Source organism: Cryptomeria japonica, chromosome 6 (assembly GCF_030272615.1).
Source record: "Cryptomeria japonica chromosome 6, Sugi_1.0, whole genome shotgun sequence".
Classification (NCBI taxonomy): domain Eukaryota; kingdom Viridiplantae; phylum Streptophyta; class Pinopsida; order Cupressales; family Cupressaceae; genus Cryptomeria; species Cryptomeria japonica.
The window spans coordinates 217,533,716-217,557,976 of NC_081410.1; the positions used below are offsets into that span (position 1 = coordinate 217,533,716).

The 24,261-nt window shown below is 37.3% G+C and overlaps 1 protein-coding gene across 1 annotated transcript in view; it reads left to right on the forward strand.

The window, feature by feature from the left end:
• The first annotated feature begins 1,238 nt into the window (after positions 1 to 1,238).
• Positions 1,239 to 24,261, forward strand: part of LOC131071424 (WD repeat-containing protein PCN) — a 64,646-nt gene continuing 41,623 nt past the window's right edge. The window contains exons 1-4 of the mRNA XM_058007248.2: positions 1,239 to 1,898; positions 4,804 to 4,947; positions 19,326 to 19,605; positions 19,723 to 19,786. Of these exons, the coding sequence (XP_057863231.2) occupies positions 1,740 to 1,898; positions 4,804 to 4,947; positions 19,326 to 19,605; positions 19,723 to 19,786 (647 nt within the window). The 5' untranslated portion in view covers positions 1,239 to 1,739. The remainder of the gene's footprint in view (positions 1,899 to 4,803; positions 4,948 to 19,325; positions 19,606 to 19,722; positions 19,787 to 24,261) is intronic.

Consider the following 24,261-nt stretch of genomic DNA (forward strand, 5'->3'; position numbering starts at 1 on the left):
TACTTGTCAGAGGCAGGAAGCCCAAAACAACGTCAAGAAGTTGGTACAGGCCTGTATCCAGAATTTGGACATGATTTTCCGAGACCAAGGCGATCGAGGCACCCCTGTTTGGACCAGGATTGATCAGGGCATCCTTGTCCTCATACTTTTTCACCAGATTTTGCAAATAGGTTACTGGTAGTCTCAGGGCACAAATTTTCAGAAAGTGGCTCATACTCAGAAGACTAGGGTGTTTTGAGCATCTTGAGCTTGTAGATTTAGCCTCAAATTGTAGTTATAGGTCATAGTAAAGTTTCCCATTCATTTATGTGTCTATTAAAACATTTCAGTGTGTTTATTAGTCAGCTACAACAACACAAGTGTTCATTTACTTCATACTTTAGTCATAGTTTTTCATTACCTCAACCTATTTCTAAAGTTCATTCACTTTCTAAAGCAACAAAAGAATAGAAACCCTAGAAGTGTCATTTGACTCTCTTTTACAAGAGCTAGTCAAACACGATCACTCCTTTAGGTGATTTCGTATTTTAATGTTGGTGTGAAAGTGAATCTTGGTCTTAGTCCCTACTCAATTCCCTTTTCATACCATACAGAGATGAACAAGTTATTGACACCTAAATCAATGAAGTTTAGATCTACTTAGTGTGAAGGTCAATTCCATCACTACATAAGTGAACTGGATATCAAATATAAAGTTTAAAATTCTTACAAGTTTATCTAATATCACAAAAGATTTGATCAATTATCAAATTAATCATAATATCTAGTATAACATTATCTTTATTAGAATTATAACTAAATACTATTGTTTAATTTTATTTGATACAATTCTAACTCATTAATTCTAAGATAAATTATTTATTTATTTGAAAAAATATTATTATTATTTTTATACTGTAGTAATCGAGTAGCCCTCCTATAAATTGTAGTATGCTAGATAAACTTTCTAACTTGATTGATGATAGACTAGACCTTGAGACTAGACCTTGAGACCTTATGCCTACCCTAGATAACTCTCACAAATCAAACCAAGCACTCAATCCTATTTGAAAAAAAATAATTATTTTCTTTTTCATTCAAAAAATCACTTCATCATAAATCTTCTCTATTTTGTTCTATATCAAAATAATGCTAAAAAAATAAAAAAGAGATTGATTAAGAGAAATTAGTTAGAATGGCAGTAAGTTCCTTAATTAGACTATCCACCAAAATTCGAACCTTCAAACCAAATTATTAGAAAGAGGAAATCCACTCGGAGCCCTAAAATTTCATTTTACCTGTGGAAACGCGGGCTACTAATAAATCTGCATAAACCCCTCTACCGAATAAAACCGTGGATGCTCTGAAGCCGCTATGGCCGCCATTTCGACAAAATTACTCCTCGCCAAATCTCAAAACTCCAGAGTCCCTGAAATCAAATCTCTTTATCCATTGGTATCCCCATACAATCTCAAGAGTTCTCTTCAAAATACCCTTTCATATTTTACGCTCAAGCTGGAAATCCGTCATTCCAGAACCACTTAGGAATCGTTGGTTGTTAAGGCGCTCAAGTGCCTACTGGTATTCGAGCCATACTGAAGGAGATCAGCAGACCTTAATATTTCAAAAAATTAAAACCTTTGTATTCAGGGTGTTTTCCGCAGCAAGGTTTTGCTTGGCTTTTTGGCAAAGACGGGAGACTTTCTATCCCCTGACTGCAAGTCAGTGTATTTTTTTGCGGAGTGGTTTTGTTCGTTACAATGGAGGTGCACAGGGTGAGGTCTATCGAGTGGAAGCCGTCAGCGGTGGTGGCACTTGCAACGAGTGTTGATGAAACACTGGTCGCAGTAGCACGCGAAGACGCCTCCATTGAAATCTGGAGTGTTGCCCCTGGGTCCGTTGGATGGCACTGCCTGCTGGTATGGATTCGATCTTATTCATTTGCTATATAGGTTTAGTTTATTCTACAAACTAGAAGAAAACAAATTTCAATGGATTTGGACTGAGCTAAAATCCTGCAATAGAACTCATGAGTGCACATAGAGGCTGTTTATTTTTCTGATCTAACAAGAGTAGATGAAAAAAAGGAAAGAGAAAGAGAACACTTTGAAGCCAGTCTAAATGCATGGAATCTCTGACAAAAGACCACTCTCAGAATCACAAAGGGGTCAGTGGTTCGAAGAGGTGGAGCATACGCCAGGATCATGGGAAGTTCCCTGCTACAAGTGTTTAGCCGATCCATTGGAAATTAAGATAGTAGCAGAGATAGAGCTAGATTGGGACCAAAGTCCAGGAATGTGTCTTGAGGTAGGTATTGGCAGGAATTAGGGCACACCTTGCGCTGTAAAGTGGTGAGGATCTCCAGTTCTAAATCATACCAATAATATTAGCACAGGCATCAGAATGACGTAGGTTGGAGTCTTAGCTGGTCCCTGGAAAATAACATCTTTATGTTTTCAATGGTCTAAATTGGTGTTAGGTGATCCATTGGAAATAAATATGGCAGCAGAGAGAAAAATTGGGACCGAAGTCCACGAATGTGTCTTGAGGTAGATGTTGAAAGAAATTAGGCCATAGCTTCGACTGCAAAGGGTTCAGTAGCTTCAGTTCTATATCACACCAGTATGAACAGCATATACACCAGAATGCTGTAGGTTAGAGTCTTAGCTTGTCCATGATAATTAACATCTTTATGTTTTCAATGCCCTAGATTAGATGCCTCAGCTGCAAACCAAGTAAGACCTGTTTTTCTTTTTCCAGACAGAATAATTGGAGGTTTAATATTTCCACCGCCAAAATATTAGGAAGAAATAATTTTTCTGGGAACAATCTGTGTATGAAGATTTTAAATATTGACTTAGAGTTTGATATTCAGCTTCTTTCCACAGTTATATCTTTTGATGATTTTATTCCCAAATTAGCTTTTAATTACAGTGTGCGCATGATGCTGGGGGAAGTTAGTTGGAATCAGGCTTTAGGCATTAATGTATGAACAGCTGCTCTGCCTAGTCTGGTCTTTTGCTAAACGCCTATAAACAAACAGCAAGATGAAGTCGGTCAGAAAGTTATGATTAGGTTTTTATCAGATTGAAGTTTATCATAAGGAAGAAAGCAGACAAGGCTGAAGTATTTTGTTTGTTCCCTATTCATTGTACTTGGAGTAAGTGTTTGCTGCAGTTAGCAGTGCCGGTGGGCAACTGTATATACACTTTGGTTGTGTATATCATTGCATGGTATGTATGTAATTCTCTCCACTTGCTTCTTCGTCGAGTTCTCAAGCTTTGAATATCATTAAGCCTTTAAGATTAGAATACTTTCTGCGTAGAATTATTTTTCAAGACATAACTATTCTGCCAAAGCTCCTCTGGGACATGTGTACATTTGTCCATGATATTTCTTATCTGGGATGTGTACGCTTTGGACCACAATATTTCTTATCTGGGATGTCTGTACTTTGGACTACGTTATTGCTTCTCTGGGATGTGTGTACTTTGGCCCACCATATTGCCTATTCCTAACATAGAGTATCATTGAAATATTTCAGTCATGTTGCTAGACCATGGTTACTAGACAATGTGATGTTGTAATAGGTTGCTTTTGGAAGAGTTTTAATGTGAAACAGGTGATGTGTCTGGAATAATTTGCTGGGAAAGTAATAGTTCTGGTCAATAGGTGTTTCAAAAGCGATTAGGCAACTTATCAATTCTTTCAATGTTGGGGCAAAGACGATTCAGCTCACTTGGAGAGGCTGGACATGTCCAAAATTGTCATCACCAGGGAGATCAGACGAGGGTTAGTTTTACATGAGTGAGTTATATACTGAATGCAAAGTGACACACTAAAGGGCAGTGGAAAATGTGCTTTTGGCACCAAAATTATATCCACCATGTGCAAAGTTTTAATAGACTAAACCCAAATTTTATGCAAAATTATTATAATTTTTTCTGTCTTTGGTTGCGTCTTACTCCTCTAGTTATCAAGTACTGATGGTTTTGTTTGTACGGTTATGTTTTGCATTTTGATGTTTATTCAGAAACACTGGAAATTGGAAAATGACATTTGATATATACTTGAGCATTTTGGCAGATTTAGAAATGGCGTATATGTATTCTTACAAATAAACTGATATTCTTGAAATGTTTTTTTAAATAGGTCAGACTCTTTAGTTAAAGGCTCTAAATATGATGTGTGATAGCAAAGTTGAAGCATATACAGTAAATTTGCAAGCTTATCCTGCTACTTAGTTACAAAGCATTTTACCGTTTCATATTCATGTTAAAAATCATAGTACCTGTTTTTATTAGGTATTACACAAATATTGTGTGCTTGTATGTAGGTAGAAAACTAGATTCGGAAAATATTTCATGCTATCATTCAGATAGCAGACTAGATATGGCACAAATATTATGTACTAGCATGTTGGTAGTAGACTAGATAGGGCAAATATTATGTGCTAGCATGTAGGTACAGAACTGTGTTTGATAACGTATTGTGCAATATTGATTCATTTGATCACAGCTGCATGTAATCATCCATCTACTGACAAAGAGAACTTCATTATATGCTATAATAGATTTTATGATGAAATATGTACATTTGAACTACTGATTTTGGTCTGGAAGATTTTGCCTCGTGATCTTCATGAACATGAAGATCACAGATTTCATCTGTAAGATTCTGGCAGAACATGTTGCATTAGCTACCTTCCTTTTTGAAATGAGCAATATGAAATTAAAATAGCTTGTATAAATGTCAGTGCGAGAGAAATTTTGAAGCAAATTGGGTTTTTATTTTAGAAGCTGAAGTACCTACGTCATTTTGCAGACTCTTCGAGGAAGACAAGACTATGTAATTTCGTCACTTGTTTGGTGTCATTCAAGCTTGGGGACCTGTGCACCTGGTCGTTTATTTTCAGCTTCTTTAGATGGAACCATTTCTGAATGGGACCTTTGTTCCTTGGAGCAAAAGGTAATGTGTGGCATATTTGATCAAAGTTTTTGAGATTATATGTTTGTTCTTGTTGAATAACTTGCAGGCATCATTTGTTGTGCAAGCTACTGAACTTGCTTTTCAAAGTTTTAGGCTGAGACATTTCTGTTGCATCTTGGGACTTTTGGTTTGTAATGTCACCAAATTACAAATACCCAAATTTTTGCCCTAGATCACAATTTTTAATAAGAAACAAAGTAGGGTTAGAGATACCTTTCACATTGATTGAGATCCTACAAACAAGTTATGAATCACTTACAATCATAATTCATAAAATAGATCTTTTAATTAGAAATCATTAAACATATATTAGCATTATAGATCTAATCACAAGATTGCATAAATCAGTTTGAGAAGGCTCAACCATAGAAGGGCTAAGAGAGGATGGCTCGATAGGGTGCCCTAGAGATCCTCTACCCTAGGCCCAAGGTCGGACCTTATCCCTCCCTTGGCCTCATGTGGCCTGTGCCATCCATATGAGGTGGAGTACCTAGTGAGGTGTCCTATAACCGTTCCCCTCAATCTTGCCACTTCTATACTACTTCTATGATCGAACATTCTTAATGCACTCATTTACCATGATAGAGAGCACAAGGAGCATTCACGATAGGGTGCCTTGGAAGTCCATCCTTTCTATAAGCCCAAAGGCAGTAACCTTTGTACCCTTTTGGCCCCATGTTACTCCCTGGTCATATACCATGAGGTGGGCATACCTTGAAGATGACCCCAACAACGTTCCCCTACTTTTAATTTTCTCTGCTCTTATGATTGGCTCATGCCAACAATTGATCAATTTGGAGATAGTAGGGGGTGCACTTGACCCTCAACCCTAGGCCCAAGGTCAGTACCTTATCCTCCTTGGCCCCATGTGGTCCTTAACCAATGGTCTTCAACCATCTTTACGAGGTGCCATACCTAGTGAGGAATCTTTCACCGTTTCCCCTCCTTGCACTCCCTTTATATCTCCTAATGTGAGGGAGAGGTCACACCTCTTCATTATGTATGCCTTTTTGCAATTAAACACAACCTTTCACAATTAGCACCCTTTCTAAAGAGTGCAGCCACTTCCTTATCCACTTCCCATTCCTTTTTTTCTTCCATAAATCTTTCCTTGATTTAAATGCTCCCTTCCTCCTTACTTTCTTTCCCCTCCCCCTATTAAATGAGGTTCTCTTGTCCCTTGTATATCTCATGCTTGAGGGAGTCACAACTTTTCATTTCATGTCTTTTAATCATTCGTTAACTTAATTAAATTTTAATTATATTCTTTTATATTTTAAATTAATTTTTTTCTATTCTTTTGTATTTTAATTTTATTATTAAATTATATTTCAAAGTGGGGAAATTACATGGTTCTAGATTGACTTTCTATCTGTGTAAGAATTTTCATCAGTAGGAACCAAGACTGATGCAATGGTACTTTTTCTTTGTTGGAGTCATGGCAAAGAAACATTAACTTACCATTTGAAAATTTTAAGATTGCCAAAATTCTGGATATCCTTAATTCTCTAGAATTACCTTGTAGGCATGGTTCTAGATAATAAATAGCTATGTTACCCGGAAATGGTTACGAAGAGGTGCAGAAATGTCAACACAAATATGAATAATGTGTATGTAGACAAAATTGCGCCTATTTTGTTTTTTGCACATAAAAACATATGCAAAAAATAATTCCAATTAAAAGCATATCATAAAATGGCTTTTAATTTTCATATTGATAATAGTTAGAAATGCAGTAGAAAAAGGATGGAAATGCTTGGAAGTATGTTCTGTGGACTTTCTATTCCATCTATATGTTTCCTTTTTCAGGCCAGCAAAGCTGGGACCCCCAATGGCATTTCAGATCATTAAGATATAGAGTAATTTTTTTTTTTTGAACTAAAGTAGGTAAGTTATATCATAAATTGTAATAATTACTTTTCTCAGAATTGAGAAAACAATTGAAAAAATATTGTTTTTGTTTATTTTTAATCATATGGTTATAGTGCCATTTTTAAGAGTGTGTGGGGTAATCGTTTTTTGGGAAACTTTACCCTTTTGGAGGAGTTGGTCATACACAGTCAGATGATCTGGCTCATTGGATTAAAATTCAAGTTTAAACAAACAGTTAGAAAAGAGACTTATATGATAATACTATTTGTATCTGAATTATTTCTTTTCAGAGACAACATATGCATGGTCTTCTAAATTTGGACAAAATTCAGCTGATTTGTTGTTATATTATTCAATTGTACCTTGAGATTTAAAAGTCATTAATATGATGTTTCTATACAAATGATTGTGAATGTATTATAAATATTGGATCAACACAAGTGTAACGCAGAATATTATGCTACTTCTGGAAAGTTGACTTCGTAGTGCAAATACTTCATAAAAATGTATCAATGAAATCTTTTGCATGTATGGTTGTGAAGCAAAACTACCTAGAGGCTGTTGGGTCTTCAAAACACCAAATAAAATTATGCCCTGTCATGATGCTAGACAACATAAACTATTTAGGGTCCACTATGAAGCCACAGTCATAATATCATGTGTAGTCTTAAGTATGAAACCTTTTATTGTGGTAATAGAATTCAAAATGACTGATTACTTACAACATGAAACTTAATATAAATTTTGTACTTTGGTAATTTTGTGGATTAACTTAAATTGTTAAATAGTATCAACTTGGATATCATTTTGAGTAAAAGATAAGTGAATTATAAATTGAAATCACCTTGCAACTAGATCTTTGGTTTTGAAAAATATTAACTCAAAATGCTTGTCACTTTCTCACTTTCAAAGTCCAACTTGGCCATTATAATTGGTATGGGCTAATGCTTAAAGTAATCAGCCTTTTTTCTAATTATTTTTTGTAGTTTCTGTTTGTCAACAACTTCTTTATAAGCTCCTGAGTGGTTCTTTGGAACAGTTTGTTTCAGGAATGTTTTCAGTACAGGTTCGCTGATATGTGGGTCACATTAAAAGAATGAGTAAAAAATGTAGCACTCTCATTTCAGTCCAACAGGCTATCTGCTTACTGCTGATGCAACTATGTTTTGGGGACATTAAAGGTGCTGGCAAAAGCGAGCAGGATTTGTTTTAGTAGTTCTTGATTACGATATTATGATTATTTTGAATATATAAATAATAATTTATACAACTATGCATGTTATTATCATCTGCTTTTTGTTTGTGTGATTTTTTGGATCTTTATTTACAGGACATGGATAATATCTTTTTTTTTGATTCTATCTATAGAAATGGATGACATTTTTTTTGGTCTGGATGTTTTCAGTCCAGTATACATCTAGGGTTCCTAGAAAATCATACTGTAAAATCTAGCATTAAGGATCATTGCAAAGCACAAACTTGTTTTGCATTTTGGATTTTGTTTGGAAGATGACTTCAATCTGTCACCATCTTGAATGATGTCTTCTTGCGTTGATATATACCTTCCAATGTCTAGTTTTGTTCATTTAAAGAAGAAAGTGCTAATATTTTTTTTGGAACTAATGTACTCTAATAATATTTTGTTAAAATAATCATAGATGGAACACTCGCAGAGTACTCGGCGAGTTTCAAAAACTTGCCGAGTTTTTGAGCTCTGAGAGTTTTTACGACTTTAACTCGGAGCAAAAACTCGCCGAGTTTTTGTGCTCTACGAGTTTTTACGACTTTAACTCGCAGCAAAAACTCGGCTACACTTAAAAAAGAGGCCCAAACTTGTCAAAAAATTATCAATTTTTGTTTTTTCAGGTCAGTTTCATTCTCTTCATCAGAATATACACATGAAATATAACATTTAAGTATAAGTGGCATTTCAATATGTCTTTTTCCTTTCTTATACTTTATAACACCCGACACCTTTATAAAATAATAAAAGTATTTTTGACCCCAACTTGGGGGCGCTGCCCCCAAACCCCCGTAAAAAAGTATAGGGGGGAACTGCGCTGATGGAAGTAGGGAAAATTTAACCTCCGAGTCTGATTAGGCTCCATATAACAACATAATTAGCATTGAAGAAATCCTGGTATTATACATTTTAGAGTTGAAAGTTTGAAACTATGAGTATGAATGATGAAATTTCAAATATTGCGCGTTTGTAGATCTCCACCAAGATCTAGACCTATCTCTCTACCCCTCTTTTTGTCACCCGCAGACCCTGGTGAGGGGTGCTACTTTCAACCTAATTTTAATTTGTAGATGCTTGGTGGCAAAGTTGGGGTGGAAATACCCCAAATCTAAAAAAATTCACCCTCAGAATCTTATGTCAACCTTGTAGTTCATTGAGTTGTGAGCACAATTAGAACTTGTTTGAAGCCATCAACACGAAGAAGAGGAGCAAGCTAGCTCAAAAACACCTCAATGACCTTGTCTTTGTGCAATATAATCTTCGATTGCTCGTAAGCAAGGTAGAGGAAGTAGCAGGTGGTCCACTTGACTTGGATGAGATAGATCCTCACAGTGATTGGACATCATAGGAGCAACCTCCATTGTTTTTTGAGGATGACAACACTGATTTGGAGAGGCAAGCTATGGAGGAGGATGGGGGTGGGTTTGGTTTCACGCTAGATGACATTGAGGAGGAAGAGGATGAGGATGAGGAGTCATTGCCAGTGCCACAAGCAGGTGGAGACATAGCTTCATCCAGGATGGAGGATGAGCTAGCCATACCGAGCGAGGAGGCACAATCACGCCCACTGCAGACTTTTAGGACTAGACCGTCTAGTTTTACCTCTCCCCTAGTTTTAGCTAGAGCTGGGAAGAGGAAGTTGTAATTGTAATTTGTAATGACGTATTTACTTTTGGTTTTACAAAAACTATTTACTATTTTGCTTCCAGCCATCAACATTCCTCATGAGGATGCGATTTTGTAGACACTTTGCATTTAAATATATCTAGAGTCAGCTTGTTTCTTTTGTGTTATCATTTATTGATTCATTGGATGCATCTTCTCATTAAATTTTGCAAAAAAATTGCTTTTTTTACAGAGTTACCCAGGGACGCGTCCCCGAACTGAAAACCCCCGTCCCTGTCCTGGGGACGTTTCGAGGACTTGGGGACGGCCAGGGGACGTTTCCCCCCGTCCCCAAATTGCCCTGTTTTTTGAGGGGACATCCCCGAAATGGGGGACACCTGCCCTAGCTCTGGGGGACGTTCGTACATCCCGGGGACGGCTAGACGTCCCCCATTCTAAGGCCCTTAAAAAATATTAAAAAAATTTAAAAAGTTGTATTTTTAATTTTTTAATTAAATTTTCTAATAGAGGGCCCTTATTAATTCAAATTGTTATTAAAAATAAAAAAAATTAAAAGATAACATTAATTAAATTTTAATTTTATTAATTTAATTCATAATTTTCAATTTTGACAATGAAACTATATGGCAGCAGTGTAGCCTTTGGGAATTTTGACACAGAGATTAGAAAATCTCCAAACTCGGCGACTCAATAGAAAAATAACACCCAACGCCTTTATTAAAGAATAAGTTTATTTGGCCTCGTGGGGCGGTGCCCCTCGACCCCGCCTTGTATCGTGACAGGGAGTGCGCAAGGGGCGCTGCCCCTTGACCCCGCAAGGAGCGATGCCCCTTGACCCCACCTTGGGGGCGCTGCCCCCAAACCCCCGCTGAAAAATATGGGGGGAAACTGCGTCAATAGAAGTAGGGAAAATTTAACCTCCAAGTCTATTGATATGCATATTGACAATGTGAATGAATTGAAATTCTGATTTATGAATGCATAATTGCATATTGTCTATTGAGTATTAACAATGTTGTATGTTCAGAATTTACATTCTAAAATGTTTTCAACTTTTCATAGTATCATACACATGCTATATCCATTTTTTATTGTTTTCATATGAATATAATGTATGCATGCATGCTTTATCCATGTTTTAATATAAACATTTAGAATTTTGAAATTTTCCTATATTTTATATAGCCGTCCCCTGCCATCCCCAAATTTGGCAAAAAAATTTGCCGTCCTTGAAACGCGTCCCGTCGTCCCCTGCTGTCCTCGTCCTGGAAACTCGGGGTAACTTTGATTTTTTATTAAAATTAAGCGTGTTTTTACGTGGCTGAGTTTTTGCTGAGTTTTTTTCTTAGGGGCTTGGTGAGTCGAGCTGAGTCGCGAGTAGTCCAACTATGCTCTAATTGAGATTTGTTATGTTGGGAAATGCTTATTGGGTGGACAATGGCAGTCATAGGACATCACTGGATGAGTTTGTGATACATCTCACAATTTTAGAAAATTTAAGAGGTATATCTACAATAGGTAGTGAAGGAGAAATGGATGGTTTTGGCTATTGATGCAAGATTTTATAGTGTTGCTTGCTCAGAATGGCAGTTGATGTCATGTTCTGAGGTCAAGTGAAGATGAATATGAATTCTTAAAATTTCAATTCACTTAATCCAAATCACTTACTTAAGGCTGCACACTTTCAATTTGAGGATAAAAGGAAATGCTTTTACATTGAAACAAAGATAAGTTTGTTACTAATGATATAAGGAAAAGCAACAATTGGAGACACAGAGACTCTTTGGCAGGGGAGGTGTTTGGATTGACACGCTTCCACATGATGCATGTAGTCCAAATCATCTCCCAAATTATAGCTCTGAAGTTCTGTTCCTTCTTGATGCCTGGAAACAAGTGGATGCATTTTAGTGTGGAGAATCTAGATTTTCTTTTTTTGCTATAAGAAAACCTGGTTATAGGCTCCAGGAACCGAAAAAGAAAACACGGCCATCAGCCTCCTGTATATAAGAACCAAAGCACAATCAACATGAGCACAACCATCAAATACTGAGTAAAACAACATAAAGGGGACCAAGTATCTGTTCAGGGGGTGTGACTTAATGTCTTCCTACACCAGCTGACCACAAATGGGAAATCAGACCACTAAACCTTAATACTCTCCCGTGTGAGCAAACAATCCCACTCCAAAATTAGCTGCCGAATCAGCAACCCTGTTACCTGAACGCTTAATGTGGGAACATCTATAGCATTCAAATGATTTCAAAGAAGAGCAAACCTTCCTCAAGATAGCTTCAAGACACCAACATTTAATATTCCTGCCATTTGTGGCGTCAATAACCACCTTTGAATCACCTTCCACCCATAATTTATTCCATCCCTTACTCAAAGCTAGTTCCAGACTTATAAGCAAAGTTCTAGCTTCCGCCCCATTGTTAGTCTCCATTCCATAAAGACCCACCATTTAACTGTGCCCATTTCTAAACACCCCACCACTTCCAGCCTCCCTTGGGTTCCCTTTTGAGACCCAACTCACCCTAGGCTTCTTCTTCACAATCTTACTAGTACTACCCAACCATCTAAACATTTGTCAAGCGCTTGCCCAGTGTTTCTCATCCTGCACAATACCTTTGATTTTGTCCTTCCAAACCTCCCCCAGCTCAGCCAAAGAACTTTCAATTCTGTCCCAAACTCTATCCATAACGTGCTCTTGCTCTTGAAACACCTGTCTATTATGTTCCAGCCAAATATTCCACAAAATCATAGCCAGAGCAGCCTCCAGACAAACTTTAGCCCAGAATTCTTTATCTTCAAATACCAACCATCAATAAATGCAGGGATGTTCGCAGGAAAAACCCAAGCTAGGCCCCAATGCTGGAGAAAAAGAGCCCAAAGATGCCTAGCAAATGAACAATGTAAGAGTAGGTGTTCATTATTCTCTTCCCTTTCCTTGCACATGATGCATCTGGAAGGACCAACTTTCCCAACCTTCTGCAGCTGATCCCAAGTTAAGGTTCCGCGTCTCCAAGCAATCCACATGATCGCATTGGCTTTCGGTAAACCAAACTTATGCCAGATGTTGCTGGTAGATTTCTTAGCAGACCCATGACCAAAATAATGGTTATAAGCTTCATTGACAGTGATACCACCACTGCCATTGAAGCCCTATACATACTTGTCATCCTCTCTTACCATCGGGATTGGCCAGTGCTCCAACATCCTTTGAATATGGATGCAAACCGCCTTGAGTTCATCCACCGGGGCATTAAGATTCCTCCACTTATAAGAGCCTTGCTGATCCACCATGTAATCGCAATCTTTTTCCCTTGTCACTGCTTCAAAATGACCATCCAAAGGCCAAAGGTTGATCTTGTCCTTCAAAGCCCTGTCTTCCAACCATGGATCGTGCCAGATTCTAATGTTAAATCCATTTCCCAACTTCCATTTAACATCAGGCTTAAATGAGGCAAGCGCATGATCGTAGAAAATCACAAACACTGGAACCAGTGGGGAGCTCATCACCAAACATTCTATCTCTATTGTTACCGAGATACTTAGCCTGCAAAATTTTACTCCAGGTGCGATGGCACTCATCATAAATGTGCCACGTGAGCCTGGCACCTAAGGCCTGATTCATACTGATGCAATCTCTTATGCCCAACCCTCCCAGGCGAACAGGTTTGCAAACTTCAGACCAGTTGACCAAGCTGTATTTGGATGAGTCATCACTGCCACCCCACAGAAAGGACTGTTGAGCTGTCTCCAAAATATTTGCAATTTTATTGGGAATTTGAAACACTGCCATAGTATAAATCATAGTTGAAAAACTCAGACTCGCCACGGACTCGGCAAACCAAAAATTTGGACTCGGACTCGGACTCGTGAAAGACTCGGCAAAAAAAAAACCGTAGTTTTACAAAAAAACATAAAGAAATTAATGCATTTAGAGAACATAAGAGCCATAATTGAAACATTACACATGTCACATACTCATAGTTTCAAACTTTCAACTCTAAAATGTATAATACCAAGATTTCTTCAATGCTAATTATGCTTTTATATGGAGCCTAATCAGACTCGGAGGTTAAATTTTCCCTACTTCCATCGGCGCAATTTCCCCCTATATTTTTCGACGGGGGTTTGGGGGCAACGCCCCCAAGTTGGGGTCAAGGGGCATCGCCGAAGGATCTTGAAATTTGACTAAGTCTGGAAAATTGAAGAATCCTCCAAAAACTAGATTTTGCATTATAACTCCTGGAGGTCCGAAACCACTCTCAAACATCTTGACAGTATATATGGAATATAACTTAAAGTCTGGAATGTCATCCTGATCTTCAAATGCCCTGAAATTTGGCTAAGTCTGGAATGTCTTCCTGATCCTGAAATCTGACTAAGTCTGGAAAATTGAAGAATCCTCCAAAAACTAGATTTTGCATTATAACTCCTGGAGGTCCGAAACCACTCTCAAACATCCTGACAGTATATATGGAATATAACTTAAAGTAATCTTTCTTCTTTCTTATACTTAAATGTTATATTCCATATATGAATCTTGACGGAGAGACCAAATTTTTTCACACAGTAAACTCAATTTTAAAGCTTGCATGACATTTTTTTTGGGTTGCGCGAGTCCATCTGAAAGACTCGCGAGTCCATGCAAAAGACTCGCGCGAGTCCTTGCAAAAGACTCGCCAGGACTCGCTAGGACTCGCCCCGCGAGTCCTTGGCGAGTCGACTCGTGGCTCCCATGGACTCGCGAGTCCGTGGCGAGTCCACGAGTTTTAAAACTATGGTATAAATCGGGATAGCAGCCAAAGATGACTTAATAAGAAGGCGAGTCCTAGCGAGTCGACTCGTGGCTCCCATGGACTCGCGAGTCCGTGGCGAGTCCACGAGTTTTAAAACTATGGTATAAATCGGGATAGCAGCCAAAGATGACTTAATAAGAAGGATCCTACTGTCAAACCTGCACTCTGTCCGCAGCAATGCTCCAGTCAGCAAAAGTCAACCATTGAACCACAAGAGGCATCCCCAAGTACTTACTTGGTAACTTGTCCACTTCAAAACCCAGAACCCGCTGAACATCTAATTTCTCCAAGCAATTATCTTTCAGAAAGAAAATTCTAGATTTATCACTGTTCACCAACTAACCAGCAGGCCTTTTCATAAAGATCCAAGATTTTTTTGTTACACCTAGCTTCCTGAGCCATATCTTCACCAAAAAGGAGGGTATCGTCCACGAATTGAAGGTGAGTAACATTACCAATGCCCCTAGAGACCAACAGCCTGTTCAAATGCCCTAGAGCAGCCTTACATTTTAAAGCTCTGCCCAAGGACTCAGCAAGAATAAGAAACAAAAAAGGGGACAAGGGGTCGCCCTGCCGCAATCCTCTGCCAGCACTGAACATCTTCGAAGCCACACCATTCACAAGAACAACAAAAGATGCTGAGATGTAGCTAAACACCAATTCACACCAATCTTTGTGGAATCCAAACTTATACATAACCTGCATTAAAAATTCCCATGAAACTCTGTCATAAGCCTTGTTAATATCCAGCTTAATCAGCATACCCTCATTTTTCCTTGTCTTCACCGATTGAATCGTTTTGTGAGTCGTGACAATCCCACCTATAATCTGTCTTCCCTTAAGAAAGCCACTCTGTTCATCACAAACTATCATGTCCAAACAGCTTTTCAAACGACTGGCCATGGCCTTCGTAACAATTTTGTAGATGGAATTGTAGAGCGCTATAGGTCTAATATTATCAAAATACTTAGTTTCCAACTTCTTAGGGATGAGCACAATAAAAGTAGAGTTCCAAGACTTCATCATTAACCTCCTCTTCCTACATTCCTCAGCAGCCGCCCACACATCCTCCCCCACGATCTCCCAAAATCTTTGAAAAAACTCAGCTTGAAAGCTATGAGGATCGGGGCCTTTCCTAGGCCGCAAAGAGAAGGTCGCCTGCTGATTTCCTCAAAAGAAAACAGAGCAATCATCATGTCGTTTTGTTCTGTTGTGATAAGAGTGGGGATGTGATGTGGGGGAGTGACTTGATCCTCCATATTTGCCTGGTGTGAAACACCCAAAAGTGAGCCAAAATAGGTCTTAGTTTCTTCTCGAATAACAGCAATATTTTCCACAATAACCCTTGTTGGCGTTTGTAACAATATAATCTTGTTACGCTCTCTTCTGATATTCGTGGCAATGTGAAAAAACCGTGTATTCCGATCTCCTTCCGTCGCTTGACCCTGGATTTCTGCTATCAAAATTCTCCTCCATTCTTAAAATTCTTTCGTGCTTCTGAAGAAGCTCTCTCTCCTGCTCCCTAATATTCTGACAAAGACTAGAATCAGCAATTGTCTTCTCCAGGGCCTTTAACTCTTCTTCAATTTTGAATTTCTCTTCAAGCAAGTTCCCCATAACTTCCTTGTTCCACTTTCTCACCTATTCCCTTACTTCAGCAGGCTTCTGCCAAAGAATGAAGCGTTTGTTACCCTTAAAACCTTTACTCCACCAATATTAAAGAACTTTACCAGAAGGATCCCATCTTGAAGGGAATCCCTTTAGGTTTCCAGTTCAAGTTGATCTTAGGCAATTGGCTAATGATCTGATCCACCAAATTGCAGCACCGAGGAGGAAAAACCATCATTCTCCAATAGCCATTTAGAAAAAATAAAAAATCTGTCTAAGCGACTTCGAATATTCTCATCCCCAATTCTTCTATTGTTCCAAGTGTGCCAACCCACCTTAGGAAGAATGTCAGCTAAAGCAAGGTCCTCACAAAAATTCCTGAATTCCAAAGATCTAGAGTCGGATAAGGCTCTGATACCAGTCTTCTGCGTGGGTGGAAGCAGAGCATTGAAATCACCACCTATAACCAACTCCTTGTCTCCGAGTCCTTTTGAAATCCCGAGTATGATCCCAGGTTCCCTTTCTGCCATGAACAGAGCTAGGACCAAACACATTTGTGGCCAGAAAACAGATGCCATTCTTGATGTTTTTAAACTTAATAGAGAGACACGAAGGGTGCTCATCAATAACTTGCCCAATCAAACTTAAGCCGGTCCAAATAATTGCCAGGCCCCCAGCAGAAGCATCGACATCCACAGCAGCACAGTCACCAGACTTCCACACACGAGGCAACAAGTCTTTAAATCTGCCAGCATCCACTTTTGTTTCTTGGATAAAAATGATATCAGGAGTTTCTAAAGAGATCAGTCGCTTAAGCAAACGACACTTATCTGGGGAATTAAGACCCAGGGCATTCCAACTGATAATCTTCATAATAACTTTCATTAGAGAGGTGCTCGCCTCCTGTATTGACAACTTTTCAGTGATCGTTGTGATCCATTTTCCAGATCCTCCAAAGCCTGTAATTTTGGCTTTGTGGTCTTCGATTTCCTACCTTTAGAGTTTGCAGCCCCCGTATCTATCGCCAACATATTCTTGCTACCCATTTTCTTCGCTCTCCTGGTCAGGATACTCCATGCATTGTCCTTTTTTTTGACTCGGGATCGCTACCTTCCTTGTCAAGATCATCCTTGTTGCCTTTATTTGGTGATTCATCAAGGGGCCCAATTTTATCAGTGCCCAATTCTAAAATCCCAAAAGCTGATTGGGATCCCGAACCCTCTTGGCCCAAACTAATATCTTTTTTAGATTTCCCTGACCCAGATGTCTGATTAACCCCTTGCACATTAACTTGCTTTTCCACCTATGCTCGCATAGGAAGCTCCTGGACAGCAACGGGATCCACGTAAAGGCTAGGAGGGCTTTGCTGACTTGCCTCACTCTTACTCTGATCAGCACATTGTCTGGTGAGGTGCCTGATAGCGCCACATCTGAAACATCTAAGCGGTAAGCCCTCATAGTCAACTTCAACCATCGTGTCTCCCAATGTCGAACAAAGCTGCACAAAATGAACTAATGGCTTTCTTAGGTCAGCCCTGACACAAATGCGAGCATGAGCCGCTGGACGCCCACCTCTGGGAACAAAATCGCTTCAAACAAATTTTCCAATTGAATTACCAACAAGGCGTAGGATGTCTTCTGTCCACAACTGCAACATCAATTTGCTCAGCTTGATCCAAAGAGGTACATCACAAATTGGTTCGTTTTGAGGATCAAATCCGGGAGACCAGGGACGCATAAACGACCCCGTGTTGCCCATAAACCACGGACCTCCATTGAGAATGTTGTCTCTCTCCACTTCCGAAGCAAATACTATCTTAAAAAACCCTAGCGCGAAAAAACTGACATCCGGATTAGATCCTCTCCACTTATGCCCTATCCAAGTGCGAATCCTCTCCAGAGATGGCCAAATACCCACGAACTTAGCAATGTCTGCTTGTTTTCTGAGCTTTTGAACCTCCAGGTTAAGCAAATTGTCTGAAATGGTAATGCAAGGGACAATGCTTGAAACCTGAACATTCACATTGCCAATAGCAACCTTGAAGACCTCTTCACCTGAGCCTGTCCAAATTTTCCCATCTTGGTGCTCAACCGAACCCTTTCCTTTGGCCACTGATTTCACAGTTTTTCTAAAAGCATCCATTGGAGCATTGCCTGAATTTTTCCTAACCCTAGCCTCAGTGTTGCCACTCTGCTTACCTTTGCTGCTCATTGCCACATAAATTAGATGTATAGGACCTAGGTTGTTGTTAGGTGCATGTTTTTACTTATTCTCCAATTTATGATCGTTATTTTTGTATGTTTGGGGGGTCTTTGCCATCTGCCCCCCTTTCAATAGAGGGTTCTACAGCCACACTTGAGATTGAGTACGTACCAACCCATCTCAATGTGTTGAGGATGGCAACATAGGGCAACTGTACTGTCTTACATTGGATTTTTAACTTTCCATATGGCAAATACAATATACTTAATGTCCTTTTACAAGTAAAATGAAGTTAATCAAAGAGAAGGTTGTAAGTATTAATCTTTCAAGCAAAATAAAAGCAATGTATTGCGTTTTGGAAATATGTATGTGACTTGCTTAGAAAACAATTTCTTTCATGGAACAGCAGTAAAATGTCAGCTTTCCAATTTAATTACTCTCAAGTTTGGCTAATTATTTTTAATTAGAAGTATCTTTCATAAACAACTGTCTGTCAACTTCATTGATGCTGATGGTGCTTCTAGGATGTGCTTTAAAGGGATTTATTTCTTTGTTTTGCTGCTCGTGTTCTTGGAGCAGAACAATTTGAATGCAGTATTTAAAGATAATGTTTAGAAGATGATATCTTCATTATCATCCATTTTGCAACTTTATAGCTTTCTAGTTCTTGATATTTTGATTTGACAGTCTTCACTGTGGCTCATGCTATTGGGTTTATGATATTGATGTAACCAATCAGAAATTGCTCCAATGACGTTTTTTTTCTACTTTACACAGTTTTCAGATCACACTTTTGATATCAATGTGATTTATTTCTGTGAGGCTTTTTGCTTTGACTATATCCGTGGTGCTTTCATTATACAGCATTTTATCATATTTTGTATCACAAGAATGAGGAAATCTATTCATATTAGAGAAGATTTTGTGAATGAGATTTTTATATTAGCTTGCTTTGAGCTGGACTACGGAGATGTTTTCTTAAATATTGGTTCTTATGCAGACAGTTTCAGATTCCTTTGGAGGATCAATCTGGCAGATGGCAGCTGAGCCTTTGTTGGCACGAGGAACTTTTTGTATCAAGCACAATAAAGATGATGATGATGATGATAAAAATGGAATAAATAGTAATTCCACTGATGAATCAGACAGTGAAAAAGAGAGGGATGATTTTGTGGAGCAGCAAGTAGCTCTTGCATGTGATGATGGTTGTGTTCGCATTTATGTTGTCCGCAACACAGAGGAAAACATAACATATCACAAATCATTTCCAAGAGTTAAAGGTGTTAAATTTTATACTATTGCTTGAACAAATTTTCATTCTCTGTTTTGTTTTCAGTTTTTTAATTTTGACGGCTGTAATTTGATGATAAGATTCTCTACTTTGTATTAATTGACAGGTCGTATTTTGTGTGTTGCATGGAGTTTGGATTCAAAACGAATATTTGCTGGAGGCTCTGATGGGTATAATGATTAACTTGTCTTTCTCTTCTCTTTGATTCTACTTCTAGTCAATTGGTGATGATTTAAAAAGCATTCTTGGAATTGACACTATTAGGAAAATAAGGACTGTTCTGTGAGGATGCCCCCCTTCACCCTCCCTAAAACTAGGTGTTTTCTAGGATGAGGACTTGGAGGAAATGTCCCTTCGATGTCCCACCTTCTTCATCAATACATGGAGACATTTCTGGGATATCCCCTTGTGTTAAAGACACCATTGAGACATTGGGATATCTCCAAGTCACTCAGGGGATGCCCTTGCATTTCCTGACCACACCTGATACGTCTTAGCACTCCTGAAAGCAATTTATTTAAGAAGTCCATTTTGAAAAAATCAAAATTGTTTTTGGATGCTGGTGCCACTTACCCTAACCCTAATGGTTCATTTGGTCCACCTACATTCTAAGTAGTCACAAAAAAACTTATAAGTAGGCATCTAAGCCTCTTTCCAAATCACTTCCAAGTTTCAGGAATACTAAGGACATGGTGTTGCAGAAAATACAGTGATAAAATTGTGAAAGTGGCCCACAACATTAACATTTGTATGGCTTTGAAGGCCTTAATTTGCCTGCAGACCCCCACAAGGTGCTGTGCCCCTCAACCTTGCTGGGGGTTTTGCCCCCAAATCCCACCTCTACCACCCCATGACAATCCCCAAATTTAGGCCCATAGTCCTTCTATCCTCGAGACCCATGCCTTGCATTTTAAACCTTTATTTATGTTTTTAATTCACCATGTGGTTTGCTGAATTTATAAAGGAACTAATTGTTGTCATTTAATATAATTCGTTTCATGATATTTAAAAAACAAGAAACTAAATGAATTCTATAATGGTGGTGAGAATTGTTTTTAATAAATTTATTCCTTGCTGCTTTCCATTTGCAAGAAGGCTTGTGTGTCTGTGATGTAATGAAATTCCATGAAATAATATTGCATTTTGGGGACCATTAAATTAATTTTTGATGGTCATCTTACCTAAACATGCTATTGGTTACATGGAAACCCTGTAGGAAAATCTGGGATTCTGTTTTCTTACATGTTTTGGGGACTATGTATGAAAGTTTGCTGTATGTTGCAGCCCCCCTTTGTAAGGGGGAAGCCACATTGCCAAATTACCATAAAAACCTTTTGTAGCAGGTTATGATTTGTTTCGGAGTTGGATTCAGGTACAAAATGCTTGTGGCATTGTCCTAGGTTCATTTTTTGTAGGTGGATATATTAAGAGTTGTCATCCAGCACACTTGGGTGATTCCAATTTGGTTGATAGGTTTCTAGAAGGTTTCCATTGTGTTTTTAATGGTGGGCAACAATTGTGATGCATAAATCATGCACCTGAAAGTATAAATGAAAGTTATTCAATGTTTTTGATGTGTTTGACATCCAGTTGCTGTTCATGTGCTTCATATGGAATGACCAGTTGCTGCTCATGCACTTCATCTGTGATGACTAGTTGCTGCTTATGTGCTTTGTTTGGAACGATCAGCTGCTACTCTTCTACGACATTCCTAACACAAGAATAATAGTGGGAGGTAGAGCTGTAAATATTGTTGATGTGATATTTAATATGAAGGCAAATGGAAGAGGTGGCATGATTATGTACAGTGGAACTTTGATTAGATAGCTTGGCTAGGCAATTTACATTCCTTTGGTGGATGGCATGATGTTTTCCATAAATGTCAAGCCCATCAATGACTCTCTTGTTGGCCTTGATCTCTGCTACACAGTCAAGATAAACTTTGACTTGGTTGTTTCACCCAAAGAAGCAAACACCTGCAAAAATTCGCGATTATACGCGATTAATCGGCAGTCGGAGAGTTTGCCGATTTTTTCCCCAAAATAATTGGATTTAATCGGTCAAAGATGGTCAACAATGTTTTCCCCCCAAAATTGCCAAAAACGTCGGATTAATCGGCATTAGCCAGGAAAAAATGAAAAAAATGCAAACCCTAAATGATGCGAACCCTAAATGGCACAAAGTGAAAAAAAATTCAGCTGTGTTTGTTGAAGATGGATTTTTTTGTTGCTGGCGGGTAGGGCACAACAAATCTCAATAAACGTATGTATTCGAAAAGTATTTTTGATTGAGATTTTCCCCCTTTCGGCAGTTCCATGCACGAACATAGAAATCCCTCATTTCAACTCGAGTATATTAAAATCTTATTATAGTCTTCCCGTGATATGTAAATCAAAGTCATATTAAAGTCATGTAAATTTATGTATATGTTAAATTGTAATAGGCATATTTAATATTTCAAATATATATATTAAAGTTATATTTTAATACATTTATGATTTATATAGTAATAATATTTATGTTTAAAATTTTTATCTTATTTTATGATAATATTTTAAAATATATTATAAAATATTTAAATTTAATAAAATATTATTTTGTTAGATTAATTAAAAAATTAATTTATATAAGACGAATTTAATGATTGTTTTTTCAAATTGTTTTCCTTATCTAATTTCATGAATTTTATTGTTGCCCAGCTCAAACTCGAACAAACCTCGTGACATAGTCTTCGACTAGTTGACATTTAGCTTTTTTACTAAAGTTTTTTATATTTTATTAAATTTCAAGCAATGATTGTAGATTTTATCGTCTTATTTATATAAAATTTATATTTAAAATATTTAAATTTACTATTATTCTAACATACTTATTAATCACATGTTTTTCAAATACATTAAAATTTGGTGTTGCTATTTTGTTTTTAAAATTGAAATACAAAATTAATATAGTTTGATTTTATACTTTCAAAACTAAGTTGTTTTTTATTGTTTTCAATGTTATAAATATAAATATTTTTTAAAATAGAATTTAGTATTTTTATTTTGTTTTTAGAGGTAAAAATAAAATAATTATATAGATGTTTTAATATTTTGTTAAATAAAATTTAATGATTGTTTTATTTTTATTTTTGAAACAAATGTTTTTAATGGTAAGAATAAAAATTTATTATTTAAAAAAATATATTTGAATTGTATTGAATCTCAACTTAAATATTAAATACTGTTTTTATTATAATAACACAAAGACAGGTATTTTAAAATGATCTATAAAGGATATTAATAAAAGATATCAAATAAATTAAAAAATATAGAAATTCTTAATTAATATCAATAAATTTGTTTATATTTTGCAAATTTGTACTTCGTTTATAGGTTGACTTTGTACAAAGTCATAAACTATATTGTAATTGACATTTTATTATTTTAACTACTGTTACCGTCTAGTTATTTATGTTGTGGTATGTTTTGTGCAATGTAATCAACAATATGAATATAAACCACGAAAATCTATTTCTACAATTCATGTCTTGAAGTCTATTTTAGTTTCTACAATATCTGTATGCTATAGAAATGGGCCTTAAATATTAAAAAAAAGTAGTTTATTGATTGTTTTTTTATTTTGATCGATAAAAGGCCGAGGCCAAAGAATTTTATTAATTTAAAAATAGATAGAATTACATATATACCTGCATTCGGTGTGGGCATTAGTAGGAAAGAATGGAGGGAAGAAAACCTCCGGTCTAGCCCAGATCCCTCAAGGATTAGAAAAAATTAAGAATGCGATACATAATGGAGATACAAGATCACAACGGGAACATGTCCAAAATAATGAAGATAATATGTAAAAATCCTCTGGGAAAAGCTGAGCAGCAGATTGCCCATCTCTTGAGGTGATGCTGCCATTTGTGGGCAATAGTTCTTTTGCTATTCCTTAAACACATGGTTAAGCCCACTCTACTGCTTATGCTGCACAAAATCTTGAGAAAATCTCTCACCAGGATGTTAGAAAAACCGAACAGGTCAACTTATACAAAATATCATACCTACTTGGATGGTCACCTGATAGGATACATAGCTCAAAATATTAGTCTCAAAAATTCTCCAGAAACATAATGCTAGAGTGATTACCCATCGAAGAGCATAAACTTAATATATATTAACGAGGCAAATTCCATAAATAGAGATGAGATAGCTAGGTAAGTGTAAGTCCTAAAAGAAGGCAATATCTACATAAATAATAATACCTATATATCCATGTTCACATATATCCGGGAACGAGATGTGCCAACACGTTTATATACCTATGCTCATTAATGTAAGGTATTGCCTCCTTCTAGTCTTAAAGCTTATCCTAGCAGAGCGGCAATACTAAAAAAGCTAAATTTAGGAGTGATCAAATATAAGGAGGAAATACTTAAACATCTGAGAATGAGATGGTTGCCCTTAAGAATTATGAAGATTTCGATGAAAATGAGGAGATCGGTGAAACCACAAGGCTCATGGACGATGGCGATGGTTTCATCGAAACAAAGGTAACGATGAAACATGAGATTTTAAAGGAAGATAAGTGATGCCGCCTGTTGAGCATCCATTTTGAATAATTATCTGTGGAGTAGCCACTAATTGTTAAAAGAAATCATCAT